Source organism: Tursiops truncatus, chromosome 5 (genome assembly GCF_011762595.2).
Source record: "Tursiops truncatus isolate mTurTru1 chromosome 5, mTurTru1.mat.Y, whole genome shotgun sequence".
NCBI classification, from domain to species: Eukaryota; Metazoa; Chordata; class Mammalia; order Artiodactyla; family Delphinidae; genus Tursiops; species Tursiops truncatus.
The window spans coordinates 75915731-75938233 of NC_047038.1; the positions used below are offsets into that span (position 1 = coordinate 75915731).

General features: G+C 39.2%; 1 protein-coding gene and 1 pseudogene across 2 annotated transcripts in view; one reads left to right on the forward strand and one right to left on the reverse strand.

Moving 5' to 3' along the window:
- LOC109548827 (DNA-directed RNA polymerase II subunit RPB2-like) overlaps nt 1-21909 on the forward strand; it is a 35932-nt gene extending 14023 nt beyond the window's left edge. Inside the window, exons 3-7 of one of the 2 annotated variants that reach the window (XM_073805304.1) lie at nt 7372-7475; nt 7611-7798; nt 8539-8690; nt 13815-13959; nt 14207-21909. In XM_073805304.1, the coding sequence (XP_073661405.1) occupies nt 7646-7798; nt 8539-8690; nt 13815-13959; nt 14207-14317 (561 nt within the window). In that variant the 5' untranslated portion in view covers nt 7372-7475; nt 7611-7645 and the 3' untranslated portion in view covers nt 14318-21909. The remainder of the gene's footprint in view (nt 1-7371; nt 7476-7610; nt 7799-8538; nt 8691-13814; nt 13960-14206) is intronic. The other variant, XM_073805305.1, reaches the window with a different exon arrangement.
- On the reverse strand, nt 2247-3361 carry LOC117312334 (polyadenylate-binding protein 4-like; annotated as a pseudogene).
- Nucleotides 21910-22503: the final 594 nt, after the last annotated feature.

A 22503-nucleotide genomic window follows, 5' to 3' on the forward strand; every position in this document is an offset into this window, starting at 1 on the left:
AAAGTCATTAAAATTATAGTGCAAATAATTATTTGTGGTCATGGAAGTTGACTATGGCATATTGTCAAATTAAGAAAGCAGTTTCAAGCAAGGTTTATAGCATGATTCCATTTTTGTTAAATCATGTGTATAAATATAGAGAAATTTGGGAGGAGATGCAAGAAATGTTAACAGAAGATCTGTCTGCATAATAGGATTATGTGTTGCCGTAATTTTTTCATTGTCCATAATTTTTTCATTGTCTAAAGAGATTTTAAATTTAGAAAATGTACAGTGAATATACATATAGTTCATACAAAAAAAACAAACAGATTTTCTCATTCTTTCATAGCTAAAGTATTGCCACGGAAATATTTTAATATTTCTTTTGTACTGGTAATATATGAAACAGAAGACTTGAATATATGGTTACAGGAAACAACAAAGCAGAGTAAAAAAAAATAAAACAACAACAACAAAACTATTTTTAGACACCTTTGGTATGAGAGAATCAGAATTTTAAAAGTAATTACTTAGGGCTTCCCTGGTGGCACAGTGGTTGAGAGTCCACCTGCCGATGCAGGGGACACGGGTTCGTGCCCTGGTCCGGGAAGATCCCACATACTGCAGAGCGGCTGGGCCCATGAGCCGTGGCCGCTGGGCCAGCATGTCCGGAGCCTGTGCTCCTCAACGAGAGAGGCCACGACAGTGAGAGGCCCACATAACGCAAAAAAAAAAAAAAAAAAAAAAGTAATTACTTAAATGTAAATAAATAACTCTTGCATCTATTTCCGAAGTGGATTTCAAACAGCACACAGTAAAAGTCAGTATAATAAAACCCTTTTTAAAAAGTATAGAGGAGCTGAGTAATATAGAGGAAAGGCAGAAGAGAATAAAAGATCTGGGAATGGGACTGAAATAAAAATCATGCTGGAAAGCAGCCTAAGTGATACAACTTCCATTTATCAGAAAATCAATTAGCGAACTTCTGATCAATCAAGGCTAAAAGTGAGCCTTCATAGGTTACATAGCTCTTAAGGTCTAATAAAGGAGACGTGGAGTTCATAAACTTTTACTGTTTTGAACCCTGAGACAATATCACTACATGTTACAACATATAACAGAGATTAGAAAACACAGTTGTTAAAGAGAATGTCTGTGTTTTCTATATATGACTTTTGTAATGTTGGTACCTGGTTCAAAACTTAAAGCATAATTTTATGCTGTATATGTATGAAGAGAATTAAGAGTAGGCCAACTTTTTTTTTTAGCAGTACGCGGGCCTCTCACTGTTGTGGCCCCTCCCATCGCGGAGCACAGGCTCCGGGACGTGCAGGCCCAGCGGCCATGGCTCACGGGCCCAGCTGCTCTGCGGCATGTGGGATCCTCCCGGACCGGGGCACGAACCCGTGTCCCCTGCATCGGCAGGCAGACTCTCAACCACTGCGCCACCAGGGAAGCCCCTAGGCCAACTTTTTGACCTGAAATGATATAGGCTTATAACTTAAGAAATGTGGAAGTTAAGGTTTTACTATTCAAGTCACAATTTTGATAACCAGCAAGCACCTGGATTATGTCAACCAATGGAAAGAACAGTAAAATATCCTATAAAGCAGGTTTGTAGGCAACATTAAAAAACTCCATCATTAATTTCAGCCATCAGAAAAACACCATTTCAGGATATAAATTGAAAGGAAATTCAACTATTTCCTAGTATTTTAAACATTAATTCAAAATGAAATTAGATATTGAGTTTGTAGTAGCAATTTTTAAACTTTGGTTTCTTTAAAAAAAAATAGGTGAGAAATTAGAAGATTTCTGTTTGTAACAATAAATTACTTTGCAATCCTTGGGTATAAGAACTACTTTGGGCATATTTTCATGGAAGAAATTGAAGCTAGCAATATTATTAAAATAAGAAGTATGCAATAAATGCAAATAATTACCACACTTCAGTTGGTTCAAAATGCAGTAAAAATATATCTAATTATACTTATTGCTATTAGCACTACATCAAAATCAGAAAAATATACCATATTATAATTAGATGGTGTGCCTCTATAAAAAGAACCGAGGTTCTAAGATTCACTTATTTTTCCTCCAAAGAAAAATAAATAGCTTTGTATACAAAACCTTCGATCCTAATGTTTACTAAACTAAGCACCCATCAGTTGGGATTTGAAATTTACTGAGGAGGATTCAGGCAGAGATCACTAACATCCCCCAAGCTGCTACAAACACTGGCTGGTGCATTAAGTTTTCCTCTCCTACAGCCTCTGGGCCAGGGCGATGTTGAGCGGCTTGGAGCCCAAGATGCGGCCATTCATCTCAGTCATTGCTTTAGTGGCCTCCTCAGGAGAGGAGAAGCAGATCAAGCCAAACCCTTTGTTTCGCCCTTCTTCCTGCATTACCTTAACTCTGCTAATTGATCCAAATGAAGAAAATTCCCTCCGTAGCTTTTCATCATCAGTGGTCTCATCCAGGTTCTTAATATAGAGTTTTGCCCCCCAGCACTGCCGAAATCTTTCCTGTTTCAGCTGTTCAGACATTTGCTTTAACTCAGCCTGTCACTCTGCTTTCTTTTGTGCCCGGCCTACAAAAAGCAGTTGTCCATTTATGTCATTTCCATTCATTTCTTCAGCAGCCTTTTTGGCAGCCTCATGGCTATCAAAACTCACAAAGCCAAAAAGCCTTTGGATTTCCCACTGGAATCTGTCATCACCTTAACACTCAGGGTTTTCCCATATTTGCTGAAAACTTCCCTCAGTCTCTCATCATCCATGTCATCTCCGAAGTTTTTGATGTAAACATTGGTGAACTCACTGGCTTTGTTTTGGAGCTCAGCTTCCCGATCTTTGCGGCTTTTGAATCTGCCAACAAACAGCCTGCAGTCCTTAAGCAGTGCCCCATTCATCTCCTGGATGGCCCTGTCGGTGGCAATCTGGTTCTGAAAGTGTACGAACGCATAGCACCTGGAGCTGTGATCATCACTCATCATCTTGGAGGACAGGATCTTCCCAAAAGATGAAAAGTGTTCATAAAGGGTTTTGTTATCAATGGATTTGTCCAGATTCTTGATGAACACGTTCCCAATTCCAGATTTCCTCAAGTAGGCGTCACGCTGAGACCACATGAGACGGATGGATTTGCCCTTTATAGGGTCAAAGTTCGTGGTGTCCGGGGCCTTCTAGGCATCTGCCAGCTGCAGAAAGTTCACGTAGGCATAGCCCAGAGAGCGGCAGGTGACCAGGTCCCTGCAGATGCGGATAGACAGCACGGGCCTCACAGCGCTGAACTTCTTAAACAGCAGGTCCTCGGTGACATCCGCGTGGAGGTCACCCACATACAGGGAGGCCTGGCGGTACTTGGCACCTACATGCATCTCCTGGCTCCTCACCACCACAAGCCGGTCCCTAAGGAGCTCCTGTTGTGACTTCTGCAGGAGGGTGGCCCGGGCTCATGCGTGGTGGCCTCAGAGTCAGCGCTCTGAGGCCAGGCGATGCGGTTCATTCATGTACAGCTCCCCAGGCTCGGGCAGCACCCTCAGTCAAAAGCCCCTCAGCAACCAGTCCGGCCAACCCTGGAAGGGGGCGACAGAACCTTGAAATCTCAAAGAAGGATTCCTAGGTCAAGCCGGTCCTTCCCGGCCACTTGGTGAGGAATCTTCAAGTGGCGGGCTGGCCCTCCATCTCAGCGTTCTCCACAGCCATTCTCCGGTGGCTGGCTTCTGACTAAAAATAGGCCTCGCTCAGGCCGGTTTAAAGTTACAGCCGCCGGGGGAAAGAATTCCACAAGTGGCGTCTGAGGCGGCGGCCCGGGACGCGGCGCGCGGCCGGCGGGCGCGGGGCGCCGGAGCCCCGAACCAACCGGGACCGGGTCGTGCAGGCGCCACCGGCCGCATGCGCCCTGACCAACCCCGGCCGCTCTCCTCCCTGCAGACCCCGCCTAGAGTTCTTATTTTATCTTTTTTTAATCCTTTTTAAAAATTATATAAGTTTCAGGAATACAGCATTATAGTTCAACATCTGTATATACAACAGAGTGATCACCACCGTAGTCTAGTTACCATCCATCATCGTACAGTTGATCCCATTCACCCATTTCAACTACCCCTCAACTCCCTTCCCCTCTGGTAACCATTAATCTGTCCTATATCTGTAAGTTTGTTTTTCTGTTCTTTTGTTTGTTGGTTGGTTTGGTTTGGGGTTTTTTTTTTTAGATTCCACATATGAGTGAAATCATATGGTATTTGTCCTCCATCTGACTTAGCATAATTATCTAAAGGTCCATTCATGTTGTCATACTTGTTTTTATCTTTGTGCATTTTCTTTAGTTTTTATCTTCAGACGCATTTTTCAAGAAATGTTTCAAACATATTGGATGAAATTGATATATAAAGGACATTTGTAAATTAGGGCTTTCTTATAGTTCTTAAGTTCTGTTTGAATTATTTTACCAATATGTCTCTTTCCCCCAAATTTAACTAAGTTCTACAGAGAAAGCGTTCTTAGACTTATTCCTTTTTTGGATACCACATAGTATTTTTTGTAATGATTTATATAGAGTGGTTGGTATTTAATGATTAGTATTTACTGAATTTAATAATAATGGAAATGGGGAAATATGCTGGAAAACATCACTGAGTTGTAACTGATTATGAACTCAACTGTTTTTCCAGTTCCCATTTTGACAAGAAAGGCTTGGTCAGACAACAGCTGGATGCTTTTGATGAGTTTATTCAGATGTCTATTCAAAGAATTGTGGAAGATGCTCCACCTATAGACCTATAAGCGGAAACAGCATGCTAGTAGAGAAGTTGAAGAACCAGTAAAATGGTTATTCTAATAAAGTAACATAAATAAGAGTATTGATTTGAAATTTCAGTCCTTAACTCACCTGGCCTAACAGTTAAAAAAAAAAAAAGAAGAGGGTCTGTAGGTGTTTTTAGTAGTGTTCTTCTAGTATCATCAATCAGCTCCTGATTTATTCTTACTAATGAAGAGATACATTTTTGCAAGTAATGTAAAACCCTAATCCTTATTCAGATAGTAAGTATTTAATAGCCAGTAAGACAGAACTCAGAGATATGATAGACTACTAAGAGAAGCAAGCCAGAAATAGTTATATTGCTTCTGAAAAACCTCACTTTTTTTCTTTTACAGTGTAAGGAATCATAAAAGAAAAAGTATGTGAAGGACTTTTTCCCTTGATTATTTGTTGCATGAAATACATTATCATAACAATAGAAGATATAATAAAGGAAAACCATGAATCATATTAGCTGTTTTAATTTTTCTAAGTTCATTGTAGTCTCTGTTTTCATATGCATGTTTTTTTAGCATTGTTAAAATCATAGCAAGGCTATAACTTTATTTAACTTATTTTTTATATAACTTTATTTATTTTTGGCTGCATTGGGTCTTTGTTGCTGCGCGGGGGCTTTCTCTAGTTGCAGTCAGCAGGGGCTACTCTTCGTTACGGTGCACGGGCTTCTCATTCAGGTGGTTTCTCTTGTTGCAGAGCACAGGCTCTAGGCATGCGGGCTTCTGTAGTTGTGGCACGTGGGCTCAGTAGTTGTGGCTCACAGGCTCTAGAGCACAGGCTCAGTAGTTGTGGCACATGGGCTTCGTTGCTCCACAGCATGTGGGATCTTCCCGGACCAGGGATCAAACCCATGTCCCCTGCATTGGCAGGCAGATTCTTAACCACTGCACCAACAGGGAAGTCCCAAGGCTATAATTTTAGAATCTAGTTTTACATGAATAATAATGACTGACCCTAGTTTTTGAGTAGAGAGGCAGCATGATGGGCCTTGAGGGACAGGGAAAACTGAAAAACAAGGGGAAGTAGGGAGAGCCCCAGAAATAGAATTAGACAGAAAGAGAGAATATTACTTCCGGCCAGTTCAGTCCCTCTTTTCTGTAGCTTATCTTGTAAGGGCTGATGTATTATTCTCATTCTGGCTGGAGGTGCTGCACAGACTTCTGCTGTTAAGAACAAAAATAATTGGCACTTCTGGCACTGTGTTGGAAAATGGGCATAAAATGCCTTTTTTATACTTAGAGCATTTTCTCTTCATGGTCTTTGCAAAACAAGAGAGACAACAATATTATAATGTAGCATTTTCAAAGTGCCAGTGTCATAAGTACTTATGGAGGAAGAGATGTCTCAAGCTGGTATATCAGAGCCTACAGGAAGAGATGGGAGGGACTTTAACTCTGAAGGGCAGGGTAGGACTTGTCTTAGTAGAGAAAAGATACTTAATCATTTCAGCAAATAAATACTTGGTATATCAATATTTGGCTTGGGGATAGATTTTAGGGTCTATAACAGTATATGATTTTTGGTTTGATTTGTTTTTGATAGGTATTAGTAGAAGATAAGATGAAACCAGATTGTCACAGCCTTTGGATGTCATTGGATGTCAAGGGGAATTGTGGAAAGATTGTCAAAGAATGTGCATGAAGCATTATTTTAGAAAGGTTACTTTGGAGATCATGTTTACTTGGCGTGGAGAGGCTGGAGTCAGATTAAAATCTTGGTATAGCTTGGGTTTCAGATAATAATGTCCTATACTAGAGTGATAGTAGAAATGAGTAGTTGGATGGCTGGCTTCCATTTGACTCATTATCACCACCAGTTCTCTATGCTTTTTTCCTACTCCAGTTTGGGAAGCTTGGGTGTCAACAATTTACCTTTAATGGTCTGCTTACTCTCATCTTCTCCTCCTCTGAGAATTGATCTAGAGAGAAATACACTATCCATTTATAATTGGAAAGTTTTCGTGGGTCTTGTTTTATTGGGCAACAAATAGATATGTTACTGAAAACTTTTTTTTTCTGCTAAGGGCTGAGCTATAGTCAGCCAGGGCTAGAAGTATTCAGTCCTTTATGTAGAGTAGTAATTAGGATTTTCTTTATGTTTAATTGAAGAGTTAGGTTTAGTTTTTCTATGTTCTATTGATGAGATTAGAGTATAGTTCTAATTGTCCAAATTTATCTTTTCTTTTTTTCCTGGTAACTGTACTTCTGACCTGAATGAAGGAGAGGGCACATGAAACGGCTGTGTAGATCATTAGTGCAAATCCATTTTAATTGTTTCATATAAATTCAGAGCGTATGATACGTGTATAGTCTTACTTACTTGCGATACATTAACTCTTGATAAATGTTGCTTTTGGTCTTACACCTTAAGAAAGTGATGAAGTATAAAACTTTATGTCTGTGAAATATGGCTGTTGACTTTGGAGAGTACCCATATTAAAGTGGATTGATTTAGTCGGTTTATAGAGTTTTTTCTACTCAAAATGTTAATGGTGGTTTAAATGGAATCATCAAAAGTTTTATGGAAAAAAGTTATTCACCCTCTTCATGTTTTTTGGTTTCATTTTAGCCAAGATATTTGCTGAAGTTTGAACAGCTTTACCTCTCCAAGCCCATAAGAGATGGTGCTGCTTCACCAGTGTTGCCACGTGAAGCCAGATTAAGAAATCTCACGTAAGAAAGAGTTATTCCAGCAGCTGATATTGAAATACAGTTTAGAAAATGCAGTTTTAACCAGTTGAGGGTTTTAACAATTACCTTACTATTAACTTGTGATCTGCTTTTATTTTCTGCTCCACTTTATAACAGAAACAGTCATTGAAGAAGGTGAAGAACAACTTCAGATGCAGCATCAGAAAACCTTTATTGGTAAAGTTCCAGTTATGTTGCATTCAATTTACTGTCTACTAAATGGCTTAGCAGATCATGATCTTTGTGAGTTACATGGATGCCTCTTGGATCCTGATGGCTACTTCATTATTAATGGATCAGAAAAGGTATAGTAGCGTTATTTTTATAAATTTATTTTATTTGTTTATTATTTTTGGCTGTGTTGGGTCTTCGTTGCTGTGCACAGGCTTTCTCTAGGTGCGGCGAGCGGGGGCTACTCTTCGTTGCGGTGCGCGGGCTTCTCATTGCAGTGGCTTCTCTTATTGCGGAGCACAGGCTCTGAAGTGCGCGGGCTTCAGTAGATGTGGCGTGTGGGCTCATTAGTTGTGGCTCGTGGGCTCTAGAGTGCAGGGTCAGTAGTTGTGGCGCACGGGCTTAGTTGCTCCGCGGCATGTGGGATCTTCCCGGGCCAGGGCTCGATCCCATGTCCCCTGCATTGGCAGGTGGATTCTTAACCACTGCACCACCAGGAAAGCCCTAGTAGCATTATTTTTTTAAAATTACACAATTATCATTAAGATTTAAATTATGAAAGTTGAAATTAAAAAGTAAGCTTTTCTATAGAATAATCTGAAAGTGGTAGTTGAATTATTTAGGGGGGTGACAGCTGAATTTATATAAACCAAAGTTTTATTTAGCTGTATATAATACGCACTAGAAATTTGGTCAGTTGTTCAAACTTGTATGTTTCTGTGGAGCATTTTTGCAAAATGGAGTTTGTAAAGTTCAAGAATTGATGTTTCAGTGAGCCTGTATGATGAGATTAAATTAAGATGCAGATTTCACGCTTCTTTCTACTTCAAGGACCTTGTGGGTTTTATGGCTGTAACTTTTATTGTCCATGTAGGTTCTGATTGGTCAAGAGAAAATGGCAACAAACACAACCTTTGTGTTTGCCAAAAAGGATTCTAAATATGCCTACACAGGAGAGTGTAGATCATGTCTGGAGAATTCTTTTGACCCACTATCTGGGTTAGCATGCTGGCAAGAGGAGGACAGGTATGGACTATTACATGATATTGTTTGGGTTTATTCCTGTTGGTCTAGTTTTGTAAGTTACCAGACTGCATGTTTAGTCAAAAAGTTTTTCTGGAGCATATTATCAGTGTTATATGCTAGGTATTTTATTATTTACTTACTACTGTGTAATAAATCACTCCAGTAGCAACATTTATCATCTTACAGTTTCTGGATGTGGCTTAATTGGGTCCTTTAGCTAAGTATCTCTCACAAGGCTTCAGTCAAGTTATTTGTCTGGGCTGCAGTCATCATCTTAAGGCTCGTTTGCATGGTTGTTGGCAGGAATCAGTTCCTTGCCGCTTGGCTCCCCTCCATACAGCAACTGATAACATGGCAGCTCACTTTGGCAGAGAGAGTAATTAAGAAAATTTGTAGAGCATAAGGGCAGGATGGTAGTCACCTTTTTCTTGTTTTTCTTTTTTTTGGCTGCGCCTCGAGACTTGCAGGGTCTTAGTTCCCCAACCAAGGATTGAACCCAGGCCCTGGCAGTGAAAGCGCCGAGTCCTAACCACTGGATTGCCAGGGAATTCCTAGAAATCACCATCTTTTTATACCTTAATCTTGGAAGCAACATCCTATCATTTTTACCAAGTTCTATTTATTAGATGCAAGTCAGCACATCCAGTCCATACTCAAGGGAGGGGATTATACAAGGCAGTAATAGTAGGCAGGGATCATCGAGCACTATCTTAGTAGCTGCCTACCCTAGGCATGTTGCTTATAATAATGTAATATAATAACAGCTAGCATTTCTTGAATATTTGCTATGTGCCAATTATGTTACTCAGTTTGCTTGATTTAATCTTTACAACTGTATTGGAAATTTGTTGTAATCAACTCTTATTTAATTTCATGTACATTTTTTATTAAATTGTTTTGAATAAGGCACATGTGCACATTAAAATAGTTCAAAAAATTACAAAAAAGGGTACACTATAAAAAGTAGTCTTCCTTTGATCCCCAGATTTCTTCCCCAGTGGTAGCTGTTTGTTTATTTATGGCTGCGTTGGGTCTTCGTTGCTGTGCGCAGGGTTTCTCTAGTTGCGGTGAACTGGGGCTACTCTTGGTTGCAATGCGTGGGCCTCTCATTGCTGTGGCTTCTTTTGTTGCAGAGCACAGGCTTCTAGGTGCGCAGGCTTAAGTAGTTGTGGCTTGCGAGCTTTAGACCACAGGCTCAGTAGCTGTGGCTCATGGGCTTAGTTGCTTTGCAGCATGTGGGATCTTCCCAGACCAGGGCTCGAACCCGTGTCCCCTGCATTGGCAGGCAGATTCTTAACCACTGCGCCACCAAGGAAGTCCTGTGGTAGCTGTTTTTGATAATTTCTCATGAATCCATCCAGAAATAGTCTTAACACAAAATTATAAATGGGAGCATAACATATGCACTGTTTGAAGGTTGCTGGTATCCTTTAAAAATATATTTAGATCAGCAGTTGATCATTGTTTTTGAGCTGTGATATTCCATGTGTAGATGTAGCATAATTTTTTGAACCATTTCTTTTTTGATGGACATTTAGGTTTCCAGTCTTGTGCTCTTACAAACAGTTCTGCAGAGTCTAATATCACTTTTATAAGTTTTATAAAGAAGGAGTCTTGAACATCAGAGATGTTTAAGTGCCTGAAGTTAAAATCCCGTGTAGAATAGGTGTTTTAAAGAATTAAAATGGTTTTTACTTGTGAATGGGGGTAGAACGGGGCCCAAGCACAAGGGTTTGGAAAAGATCCCCAGGTGACTGTGATGTGCATTTTTTGTTGATAAGCATTGGCCTGGATTATGGAGGGCAAAAGTAAGAACCCAGTATGTTAGACAGATTATCATGGCAGCTATGGGCAAAATGAATTAATTAGTGGCAGAGAAAGGAAAATCATACAGATATAGTGATAAATTTGATATAATATGAGAATGAGTCGATTAAGATTGTATGGTTCTTACTCTGAGGTCCTAGATAAAATAGAGAACTCCCAAGAATTGGTTTTTAGAGTGAACCTAGTGAGTTCATTTTTAGACAAAAGATTTTGGGTGGTGCATGATGTAGGCATTCTGCTTTAATGTTTTGCTTATTCAGAAAATTTTTTTTGATGAAACAAATAATAGACTGAATGGAATAATTGGTATCTAAGTCGAAAGAATGAAATAGCAATTGGAGACATGAGGGTTGACGGTACAGGAAAAAGATCAAGATGAAGATTTGCATATCCTTTATGTAAAGTTGTTACTGAACATCCGTGAGATGGGATAAGGTTTCTAAGGAAGAAGGCCTGAAGTAGGAGGAGGAAGACAACAGAAACTTTTATTAGATGGACCATGATAATGTAGGGTTATGAGGCCAAGAGAAGATAGAATTTGATATTGAAGGAAAGAAATTTGATTAAAACTGAGAAACCAGGTGTTGTGTAATGCAGTGTAAGCTAGTAACTTTTATTTCATTTCTGTCTGTGTTGCAATTAAAGGGGGAAAAATTGGAAAAGAGACGCTTATATGAGAGAGGCTGTTTGTTAATTTTGAAACATTGTTCGTATGTGGAGATACCTCACAGACCAACTAAGAGTTAATATTTATTTTTCATTTTGTGCTTAGCTTTTCCCACATTTGTCTATCCATATTCTCTCTTATTTTGCCCTCATTTCTTTCTTTCTTCCAAAGTTTTTAATTTTTTTGGTTGGGGGAAAGGACTGGGGGTCTGTGTTTTGCAGCCAAAGGTCATTTCCAAATCCAGCCTTGGGGAATTCTAGAGGATCTTGGCAGACAGAGAGAGTAGATAATGCAAGTTCTCTCAGGTCCAAATGACCAGTCTGTCCATCAAATGAGTAAACCTGTTCCATTGGTTTGAAAAGCAGCCATAGGACGTTCCTTAAAATATGAGAGGCATGCTTCTTTTGAAATACATATAATGAACATGTATATGAAATGGTTCTTATGATGTTTATATATGGCTACGATCTCTGTGTCCTCATATTCTAATGATGTTTTTTTTCCTAGGGTGCAAAAAGAGTGCTATTGGTCAGCACATTGTGGCAACCCTACCATATATTAACCCAGACATTTTCATCATTAATTTTTTTAGAGCGTTAGATTTTGTGTCTGACAGAGATATTTCAGAGCATATTATTTATGATTTTGAAGATCCAGAGATGATGGAAATGGTATTGCACAAGCAAAATGTATTCATAGTATTTTCATGAGATTTAAAGTTATTGACTGTTGCTAATCCTAAAACACAGTACAAAGCTGCTCTGAAGATCATTTTAGCTGTTGCAAACCCCATGCTGTTTACTGTGTAGTGCAAGCCTTCAGCCCTGCCTTGCCTTCTCTCCTGACAATTCTCTGTAAAATAGACATGAAACCTAGAGGCAGCCAGAGTTCATTGACATCAACAAGAAGAAAGAGTAGTAAGGAAAACCATAAAAGCATACTAGTCTGGCGCTATTTAGTATAAAGGGAAAAAGAGTAGTTGATACCGTTTTTTTTTTAAAACCTTTTACTTTGGAATCATTTCTAATTTGTAGGAAAGTTGCAGATAACCCTCCTATACTCTGCACCCAGAATCACCAGTTGTTACCTTTGCCTCATTTACTTTAGGATTCTATTATCTATATATACGTTTTATTTTTTTCTGGACCGCTTGAGAGTAAGTTTCAGGCATTCATGCCCCTTTAATCCTAAATACTTCAGTGTATATTTCCTAAGAACCAGGACATTCACTTACCCAGTTGTAGTATAATTATCCAAATCAGGACATTTAACTTTGATACAACACTGTTAGCTTTGCCATCTTATTCAGGTTTTTGCCTGTTGTGCTGATCATGTCCTTAATGGCATTTTTTTTTCTGGTTCAGAAATCTAGTCCACGATCATGTATTGCATGTTGTTTTTATGTCTCTTTAGTCTCTTTTTATCTTCCCTTGTCTTTATTTATTTATTTATTTTTGGCTGCTTTGGGTCTTTGTTGCTGCACGCGGGCTTTCTCTAGTTGCAGCGAGCGGGGGCTACTCTTCGTTACGGTGCATGGGCTTCTTGTTGCGATGGCTTCTCTTGTTGCAGAGCACGGGCTCTAGGGGCGTGAGCTTCAGTAGTTGTGGCATGCAGCCTCAGTAGTTGTGGCTCACGGGCTCTAGAGTGCAGGCTCAGTAGTTGTGGTGCACGGGCTTAGTTGCTCCGCGGCATGTGGAATCTTCCCAGGCCAGGGCTCAAACCCGTGTCCCCTGCATTGGCAGGCAGATTCTTAACCACTGCACCACCAGGTAAGTCCCTGTCTTCCCTTGTATTTATCCTCAGTGTTTCAGAACACTGAAATTTTTGAAAAGGATAGGCCATTTATTTTGTAGAATATCCTCAATTTGGGCTTTTCCGTATTTCCTTATGATTAGATTCAATTTATGCATTTTTTGGCAGGACAAATACAGAGATCATATTGTGTACTTCCCAGGGCATCACATCAGGAGTCACAGGGTGTCATTTTGTCCCATTATTGGTAATATTAACTTCACAGTGGCATCTGTTAGGTTCTTCCACTGTGAAGTTACTATTTTTGTGGAAAGGTTTGTTGAGTCTAGATAAATATGCATTTCCTTATCAATTTTTTCCATTGATGATCCTTGTCTCAGGAGTAATTGATATTCTTAAAGTTGTCCTGAATTGTCCAGAGTCTTTAAGACTGCAGAGAAGTAAGGTAATGTAGACCAAACACTAGTCACAGAGTTAGAAAGTGGAGTATATTTTAGTTATTAGAGTATTTATTGATATGGTTACATGACCCAAATGGATTCTTTAAATCCAACAGAGAATGAAACAAACAAATAAAATTCCCCACCCTTGTGGAACTAACATCCTAGTGCTTGGAGATAGACCATAAACAAAACATTTACGTGGTATGTTAGAACTATATGTCATGTATTTGCCATCCCTGCTATAAGGGTCAGTTAAGTTACAGGGGTGAATAAGATTATCCAGGGCAGGATGGAGAAAGGAGGGATGGGGACAGTTGAACACTGAGTGGATTATATGTAAAAATATGACTTTGCTTCATTCTAGTATTTGCCAAAAACACGATAGTGTGAGTAACAGAAATGCCCAAACTTTAAAGATTTGCTATTGTTTTCTAGGTATTTAAACTGCCTGACTTTTGCATCTACTCTTTCTCACCTGTGTTGTTTAAATCCTTCCATTGGTAGAGATGGCAAGCTAGCAAAACCAAGACAGTTGCATAATACATTGTGGGGAATGGTGTGTCCTGCTGAGACTCCAGAGGTAATGCATTAGAATTTATGTTCAGGATAAAAAGTCTGACAGTAATTATGTAGGGTATAATTATTTTTAGAAGCAAATTTTTATTTAATTGTGTAGTGTAGTTTAGAACTAAGATACTATTTATAATTTTGTTCTTAAGAAGTAAGAGTACATCCTGAGGTCAAATTGAAGGAAAAATATTTTTGGAAAAGAATTTCGATAGGCATGTTAAATCAGTATGAGTAATACGTACTTTATTTATTCCAAGGGCCATGCTGTAGGACTTGTGAAGAATTTAGCTCTGATGGCTTATATTTCAGTTGGATCTCAACCATCTTCAATTCTGGTATTTTTAGAAGAATGGAGTATGGAAGTTTAGAAGAAATTTCTCCTGCAGCTGTTGCTGAGTGTGTATAGATGCAAAAAACTATTGTTAATCTTTAGTTGTAGCTTATTATAGGGTTACTAAGTACAGAATGCTTTTGGTGTTGCATTTTAGTGCAACCAATATTTTTGTTAATGGCTGCTGGGTTGGAATACATAAAGATCCTGAACAACTTATGAACACTCTATGGAAATTGTGGCATCAGGTAGACATCACTGTGTCTGAAATAAGAGTCTTTAATTAACTAAGACCATGTGATCTGTGAGATTTCCAAATGAGGTATAAGACTAGTGAAAGTTATCTTTGCATTGGTATCTTTCTTGAACTGGTTTCCTTTGAATTGTAAAGTATATTGTCAAAATTATCGTTGATGTTTTGAGCTAAATTTAATTATAAGGTATTCCTTGCTTTAATGCCTTAGATATATACATCTATATGCATTGAGAATCTTTTTGTAAAGCTGACAACAGTACTTTTTTTTTTTTTTTTTGCCGTACACGGGCCTCTCACTGCTGTGGCCTCTCCCGTTGCGGAGCACAGGCTCCAGACGGGCAGGCTTAGCGGCCATGGCTCACGGGCCCAGCCGCTCTGTGGCATGTGGGATCTTCCCGGCCCCGGGCACGAACCCGTGTCCCCTGCATCGGCAGGAGGACTCTCAACCGCTGCGCCACCAGGGAAGCCCCTGACAACAGTACTTTTAAAAAGGGAATGAGCATCTCTGATTTCTCCTTTGTCTGATTCCAGAGATTCATTCATGAAATGTGATACACCTCTATTAGATCTTCTTATGTTTAGAGGCTGTTGAAGGACTCTGGGATTAGGACGAATTTTTTTTAATCATTAAAATAGAGTATGAGTTCTAATACTCCCTGAAAATAGGGCTTTTGCTTTTAGTGTACTGTATTGAGGGATAGGGCTCAGGCTTTTGATTCTCTCAGATATACACCTTGGGGTCTGTCTAGGTGAAAGTAGGTTTGGAGAGAAACTGTAACACACTTCACCCAGAGCTGGCCTCCTGTCTACGTAGCAAAGCAGAGAATCGAGGTTTGGCTGCTCCAAAGCAGGCAGACCCTGGGTTTTGATTCGGGTGTATTCCTACCTTGAAGTCAGGAACAGCATGCTTCACCTGAGGGCAGGCAGGGCTAAGAGAAAGCCTAAGAACCAACACTGGCTGTGTTTTTTATGACTGAGAACTCATTGTTAATGCCATGTGTTTCTGCTGAGAGCTGCCTTCAGCTTTTCTGTGTTCTCTAGGGTAAAATTGAGTTCTTTATGCTGTTTTAGGCCTCTTTGCCTTTCCATGGGCCCATTCCCTCAACCTGGAATGCCCTGTCACCCATGCCTCCTCGAAAATGGGTAATAGGGAAAAGGGTGCTTATTACTTTTTTCAGGTAAATCTCACTTATTCTGCAAAACTTATATTAACTCTCATCTCCTTCAGGATACCTTACCTGACCCCTCAATTTGATTTAGACCAGAGGTTGGCAAACATTTTCTGTGAAGGGTCAGATATTAAATATTTTAGTCTTTGTTTACCTTACCTGTTGTGTGTTGAACTCTGTTGTGTAGTGAAAAGCAGCCATAGACAATACGTAAACCAATAAAACTTTATTTACAAAAGCAGATGGCAGATGAGGGCAGATTTGGCCTGCAGGCTGTTCGCTTAGCCGCTGATTTAGATCTATCCTTGTGACTATATATGGCATATTTTCCTTAAATAACTTCTGACAGAATGTGTATACCAGATAGTAACTGTTGATTTATATGCCTGCCTCACTCACTACACTATTCAGTTTTCAGAGGCAGGGAACATGTCTTAATATGACTCTGTATTTTCAGCTCTGAGAATGGTGCCTGACATGCAGTGTCTGACACTGAGTGTGTGTTTGTTGAACCTATAAGTGGATCCTGTGTCCTTGGACTGACTAGGCTCTTTAATCTTCTGTTGGGGAGTGTTGTTGGGATTTTATGAGTGGGAAAATTATATTTTTCAGGAGTCTAGTAGTTTTCTTTTACTTCATATTTTCTGATAACCAGAGGTCCTCATTTTGCCTGTTTCTGGTAGGGTTTCCTGTGAGTAGTCCTCTCTAGACCTACTAAAGAACCCCTGTTTCCTTTGGAACACAAGATACTATTTGGCCTTTGAGGAGACACAGCTCAGTTTATGTCTTCCTGTTAAGACAATAGAGCTATATTCTATTAGCTATATTGTAATATAATATTCTATATTCTATTAGGAATTCTCTAAGGATTGAAGGCAAGCATTTGAAAATGTCACTCATGCTGTTTTTGCTCACAAACAGTGTTTCATCTTAGATTGTTTTCTAAGGACAGGAAGTGGGCTAAGAATGTGGGGCATTTTCTGTTTCTTGACTTCTGACTCTTTGGGAGAACTTGATGTTTCTGATCAACCTTTTATGATTTACTGTTGTTTTTAAACTGAGTAATAAGCCAAAGCTTTTCCTTTCTTAAATAAACCTGATCTTTTTAAAAATAAAAGTGTCCAGATGTGATTTTACTTTTTTAAAGTACTTTTGTGGAGAAATACCAATCTATTTTTCCATTTCCCAACTAACTGACAATTCACTTCTTAGTTGACTTCCACGATTATATATTAGATATAGATAATTCACTGGAAATTCTTAATTTACTTTTTGACTTATACTTTTATATATAGGCACCTCAAAACCTGAAATGCTTTTAATAATTATTATGTCCTATATTGCATATTTTCCCAAAATATTTTTGATATTTTCACGGAATATATTTTCTAGTGCTATCCAGTAGAAATATAATGTGAATTACATATGCAGTTAAAAATTTTCTAGACACCATATTAAGGTAAAAAGGAAATAGATGGGACTTCCCTTGTGGTGCAGTTGTTAAGAGTCCGCCTGCCAATGCAGGGGACACAGGTTCAATCCCTGGCCCAGGAAGATCCCACATGCCGCAGAGCAACTAAGCCCATGAGCCACAACTACTGAGCCTGCGCTCTAGAGCCCATGTGACACAACTGTTGAAGCCCGTGTGCCTAGAGCCTGTGCTCTGCAACAAGAGAAGCCACTGCAGTGGTAAGCCCTTGCACCACAACTAGAGAAAGCCTGCACGCAGCAACGAAAACCCAATGCAGCCAAAAATAAATAAATAAATTTATATTTAAAAAAAGGAAATAGATGAAAGTAATTTTAATAATATTTTTATTTGACCTGATACATCCAAAATGTTATTTCAACATATAATCAACGTAAAAATTATTAATGAGAATTTTATATTTTTATGTGTGTGAGATATTGTCTTTGAAGTCCAGTGTGTAGTTTATACTAACAACATATCTCATTTCAGAATGGCCATATTTCAGGTGCTCAGTAGTGACATGTGGCTAGTTACTGCTGTATTAGACAGCTAGGCTAGAAGCCATTTGTCTGATAGGCAATTGTGAGAAGTCAGGCTTATAACTGGGAAAGCCTGATCAAGGCAGAGTGATATAGGACTGGATACTGAAAGGTTACAGAGTGAAGTATGTATAATTATCAGAGAGGCAAAATAAGAAATTATCAGATACAACTGACCCTTAAACAACACAGGTTTGAACTGCATAGTTCCACTTATATGTGGATTATTTTCAGTAAACATTTTGGAAAATTATTTGGAGATTTGCAACAATTTGAAAAATTCACAGACTAACCATGTAGCCTAGAAATATTGAAAAAAATAATAAAAAGATATGTCATGAATGTATAAAATATGTATAGATACTAGTCTATTTGATCATTTTCTACCATAAAATATACACAAATCTATTAACAAGAGTTAAAATTTATCAAAACTTGTGCAAAGACTTATAGATAGTACATGGCCCTTTTGCAGTTGAGAGAAATATAAACAAGCATAAATATGCAGTATTGAATCATAAACTGCATAAAATTAACTATAGTGCATATTGTACTATTATAATAGTTAACCTCCTTTTAATATTGTGGTGAGCTCAAGTTTTGTGGGTATCCACTTAAAATCCCATGTGACACTAATCGTCTCCATGTGAGCACTTCATCTTTCCACTAAACTGCTTATCACAGTAAAAAGTGATGTCTTACAGTTCTTGCATATTTTTCTTCGTGTTTAGTGCAATACTGTAAACCTTGAATAACCCCATGGGACTCATTAGAAGTGCCACTAGTGTTGCTGGAAGTGCTCCCAGGAAGCAGAGAAAAGTCTTGACATTTCAAAAAAAAGCTGAATTGCTTGATGTATACTGTAGACTGAGATCTGTAGCTGCGGTTGCCAGACATTTCAGGATAAATGAATCCAGCATAAAGACCATTGTAAAAAAAAAAAAGAAAAGAAAAGAAAAGGAAATACGTGAAAGCATCACTACACCTATGCCAGTATACATGAAAATGTACTTTTTGTGAAATAACTTTTTATTTTATATTGAAAATGTAGCTTTTTTGTAGGTATAGGATTGCTATAAGAAAGGCATACCTACTAATATGATTTGAGAAAAAGCAGTCATTATATGATGACTTCAAGCAAAAGGAAGGTGAAGGATCTAAAGCTGGAGAATTTAATGCCAGCAAAAGTTGGTTTGATAATTTTAGAAAGAGTTTTGGCTTTAAAAAAAATGTCAAGATAACAGGAGGATGACCAAGAGAGAGCAGACCAGTTCCTAGGCACAATTAAAAAAATCATTGAGGAGAAACAATAGCAGGCTGAACAGGTTTTTAATGTAGAAAAGAGTGCCCTATTCTGGAAAAAAAAAATGCCACCAAGGACATTTACTAGTAAGGAAGGGAAGCGAATACTAGGATTTAAGACAGAAAGGGATAGGCTAACTCTCCTGTTTCGCACAAATGCAGCGGGGTTTAGGATCAGGACTGCCCTTGTCTATAAAGCTGCTAACCCCCGAGCCTTGAGGGGAAAGAAACAGCAGATGCCAGTCTTTTGGTTGTACTACAGCAAGGAAGCCTGGACATTGAGAACCCTTTTTCTAGATTGGTTCTGTCCATGCTTTGTCCTTGAAGTCAAGAATTACATTGCCAGTAAAGGCCTGCCTTTTAAAATTTATTTGATTTGGACAGTACTTCCCTGGCCACCCAGAACCCCATGAGTTCAACACTGAAGGCACTGAAGTGGTCTTCTTGCCTCCAAACACATCTAATTCATTCTGTAGATCAGGGGATCTTAGGGACCTTGATGGCTCATTACACATGGTACTCCATGGAAAAAATTGTCAGTGCTATGGTAGAGAAAGATCATGGAAGTCTGGAAGGATTATACCACTGAAGATGCTGTGTTATTATAGGAAAAGCTGTGAAGACCATCAAGCCCCAAACAATAAATTCCTGCTGGAGAAAACTGTCCAGATGTGCACGACTTCACAGGATTTAGGACAGAACCAATCAAGGAAATCATGAAAGAGATTGCAGATATGGCAAAAAAGGTTGGCTGTGAAGGGTTTCAAGATAGGGATCTTAGAGAAATTCAAGAGCTAATAGACAGGACTTCCCTGGTGGTCCAGTGGTAAAGAATCCGCCTTACAATGCAGGGTTCAATCCCTGGTCAGGGAACTAAGATCCCACATGCAGCGGGGCAACTAAGCCCGCGTGCCACAACTAATGAGGTCACGTGCCTCAGCTAGAGCCCGCGTGCCACGAACTACAGAGCCCACGCACTCTGGAACCCCCGCGACACAACTACAGAGCCCACGTGCCCTGGAGCCTGTGCGCCACAACTAGAGAAGAGAAAACCCGCACACCACAACTAGAGAGAAGCCCACACACCACAACAAAGAGCCCACGCGCCGCAATAAAGAGCCGGCATGCCACAACTAAGACCCAGTGCGGCCAAAAATAAATAAAATAAATAAATAATAAATAAATCTTAAAAAAAAAAAAAAAAGAGCTAATAGACACCATACCAGAGGATTTAACAAGAGATGACTTGGACAGGAGTGCTTCTGAACCAGTGCCAGACAATGAGGAAAAAGACATGGGAGAAGTAGTGCCAGAAAACAGATTGACATTAGACACTCTGGCAGAAGGGTTCTGATAATTAAAAACTGCTTTTGACTTCTTTTACAACATGGACCATTCTATGATACTGGTGCTGAAACTAAAGCACACAGTGGCCGAAGGATTAATACTTTATAGAAACATTTTTAGAAAAATATAAAAGCAAAAAAGTCAGATAGAAATGAGGATGTAAGGACTTCCCTGGTCGCACAGTGGTTAAGAATCCGCCTGCCAATGCAGGGGACACGGGTTTCAGCCCTGGTCTGGGAAGATCCCACATGCCGCGGAGCAACTAAGCCTGTGTGCCACAACTACTGAGCCTGTGCTCTAGAGCCTGCAAGCCACAACTACTAAGCCCATGTGCCACAACTACTGAAGCCCATGCACCTGGATCTCGTGCTCCGCAACGAGAAGCCACTACAGTGAGAAGCCCATGCACCGCAACGGAGTAGCTCCTGCTCGCCGCAACTAGAGAAAGCCTGCGCACAGCAATGAAGACCCAACGCAGCCAAAAATAAATAAATAAAATAAATAAATAAATAGCTCCTCTATACTACATTAAAAAAAAAGAAATTAGGATGTATTTTTGTCAAGTTACACCCTGTGTGTGTACCTCTCCTGCCTCCCCTCCAACCTCCTCCACCTCTTCCACACCTGAGACAGCAAGACCAACCCTTCCTCTTTCTCTTCCTCCTCAGCCTACTCAATGTGAATCAAGACTACTAGGATGGGGCTTCCCTGGTGGCGCAGTGGTTGAGAGTCCGGCCTGCCGATGCAGGGGACGTGGGTTCGTACCCCAGTCTGGGAAGATCCCACATGCTGCGGAGCGGCTGGGCCCGTGAGCCATGCCTGCTGAGCCTGCGTGTCCGGAGCCTGTGCTCCGCAACGGGAGAGACCACAGCAGTGAGAGGCCCATGTACCGCAAAAAAAAAAAAAAAAGGCAAAAAGACTACTAGGATGAAGACCTTTGTGATGATCCACTTCTACTTAATGAATAGTAGGCAGTCATCATGTGCTACAGTTAATAAACTTATTTGTTATGTATGTGTGTGTCTTTCTATGAAAATCTAATAACTACTGCAAGAACCATGAGACATTGTGTCATCACCACCATCATCATCATTGCCTAAATATCATCATGTAGAACATCATGTTCAAGACTTGTATTGAAGTGGCTAGCCTACCTTATATAGGAATAAGGTGATACTTAATATAAAATTAATAATGTATTAGTTTTCCTACTGTTCTATAACTTTGCTTTCAAAGTTATATACATTACCATACAGTATGCCTCTGTCTTCCCTTCTAATTGGAGAAACTGCGTATCACGATGTCACCATAGGTAAGTGGATTTTTAAAAATGTAGGTGTTTCCAACACTGTATTATGAATATGACTGTATGCCATAACATTTTTATAAGGATTCATTCAGTGTATAAGCTAAGCTACTGTGAAGCAATTGTATCAATTACACTAAGCTTACCATGAAGTAATCATATTGCTGCTTCTGTATTATTATATTATATATGTATATAAATATATCTGTATATAAATATGAATTTGTTTTTACACATTATCTTTTCATTTGTGATGTCTAGAGTTAGTAATTCACATAGTATCTACAGTGTTTCATATCATATACAATAATATGGATGTTAGGTACTGACAGATAATCTCATAAACAGATGACATTAACTTGTATTGATACAGTCTCTAGTTTATTGTAAGAGTACAATAATATTATATATAGTATCATGTATTTTGTATAACGGTACTATTATCATATAGTAGTACTATTGTATAATAGTGTATGTGTGGCATATAATATTGATACAAGTAACATAAAATATGTGTTAATTGACTATATTATCAGTAAGGTGGTCAGCAGTAGGCTATTGGTTGTTAAGGTGCAGGGGAGTCAAAAATTATATATGGATGTTTGACTGCACTGGTGTTGGCACCCCTAACCCCCATGTTGTTCGAGGGCCACCTGTACAAGCATCCTTGAAAAGATAGCCTGGATCAAAGGCAGTCATTGCCTCTGCTTACAACATGTGCAAAACCATGAGAGATCCATGGAGAATTGTCTCCCAACATTTAGTAGACATTTGTAACAAGTAATACGCATAAACTGAAAGAAAAATATTTTACTTTAAACAACTGCAGTCAC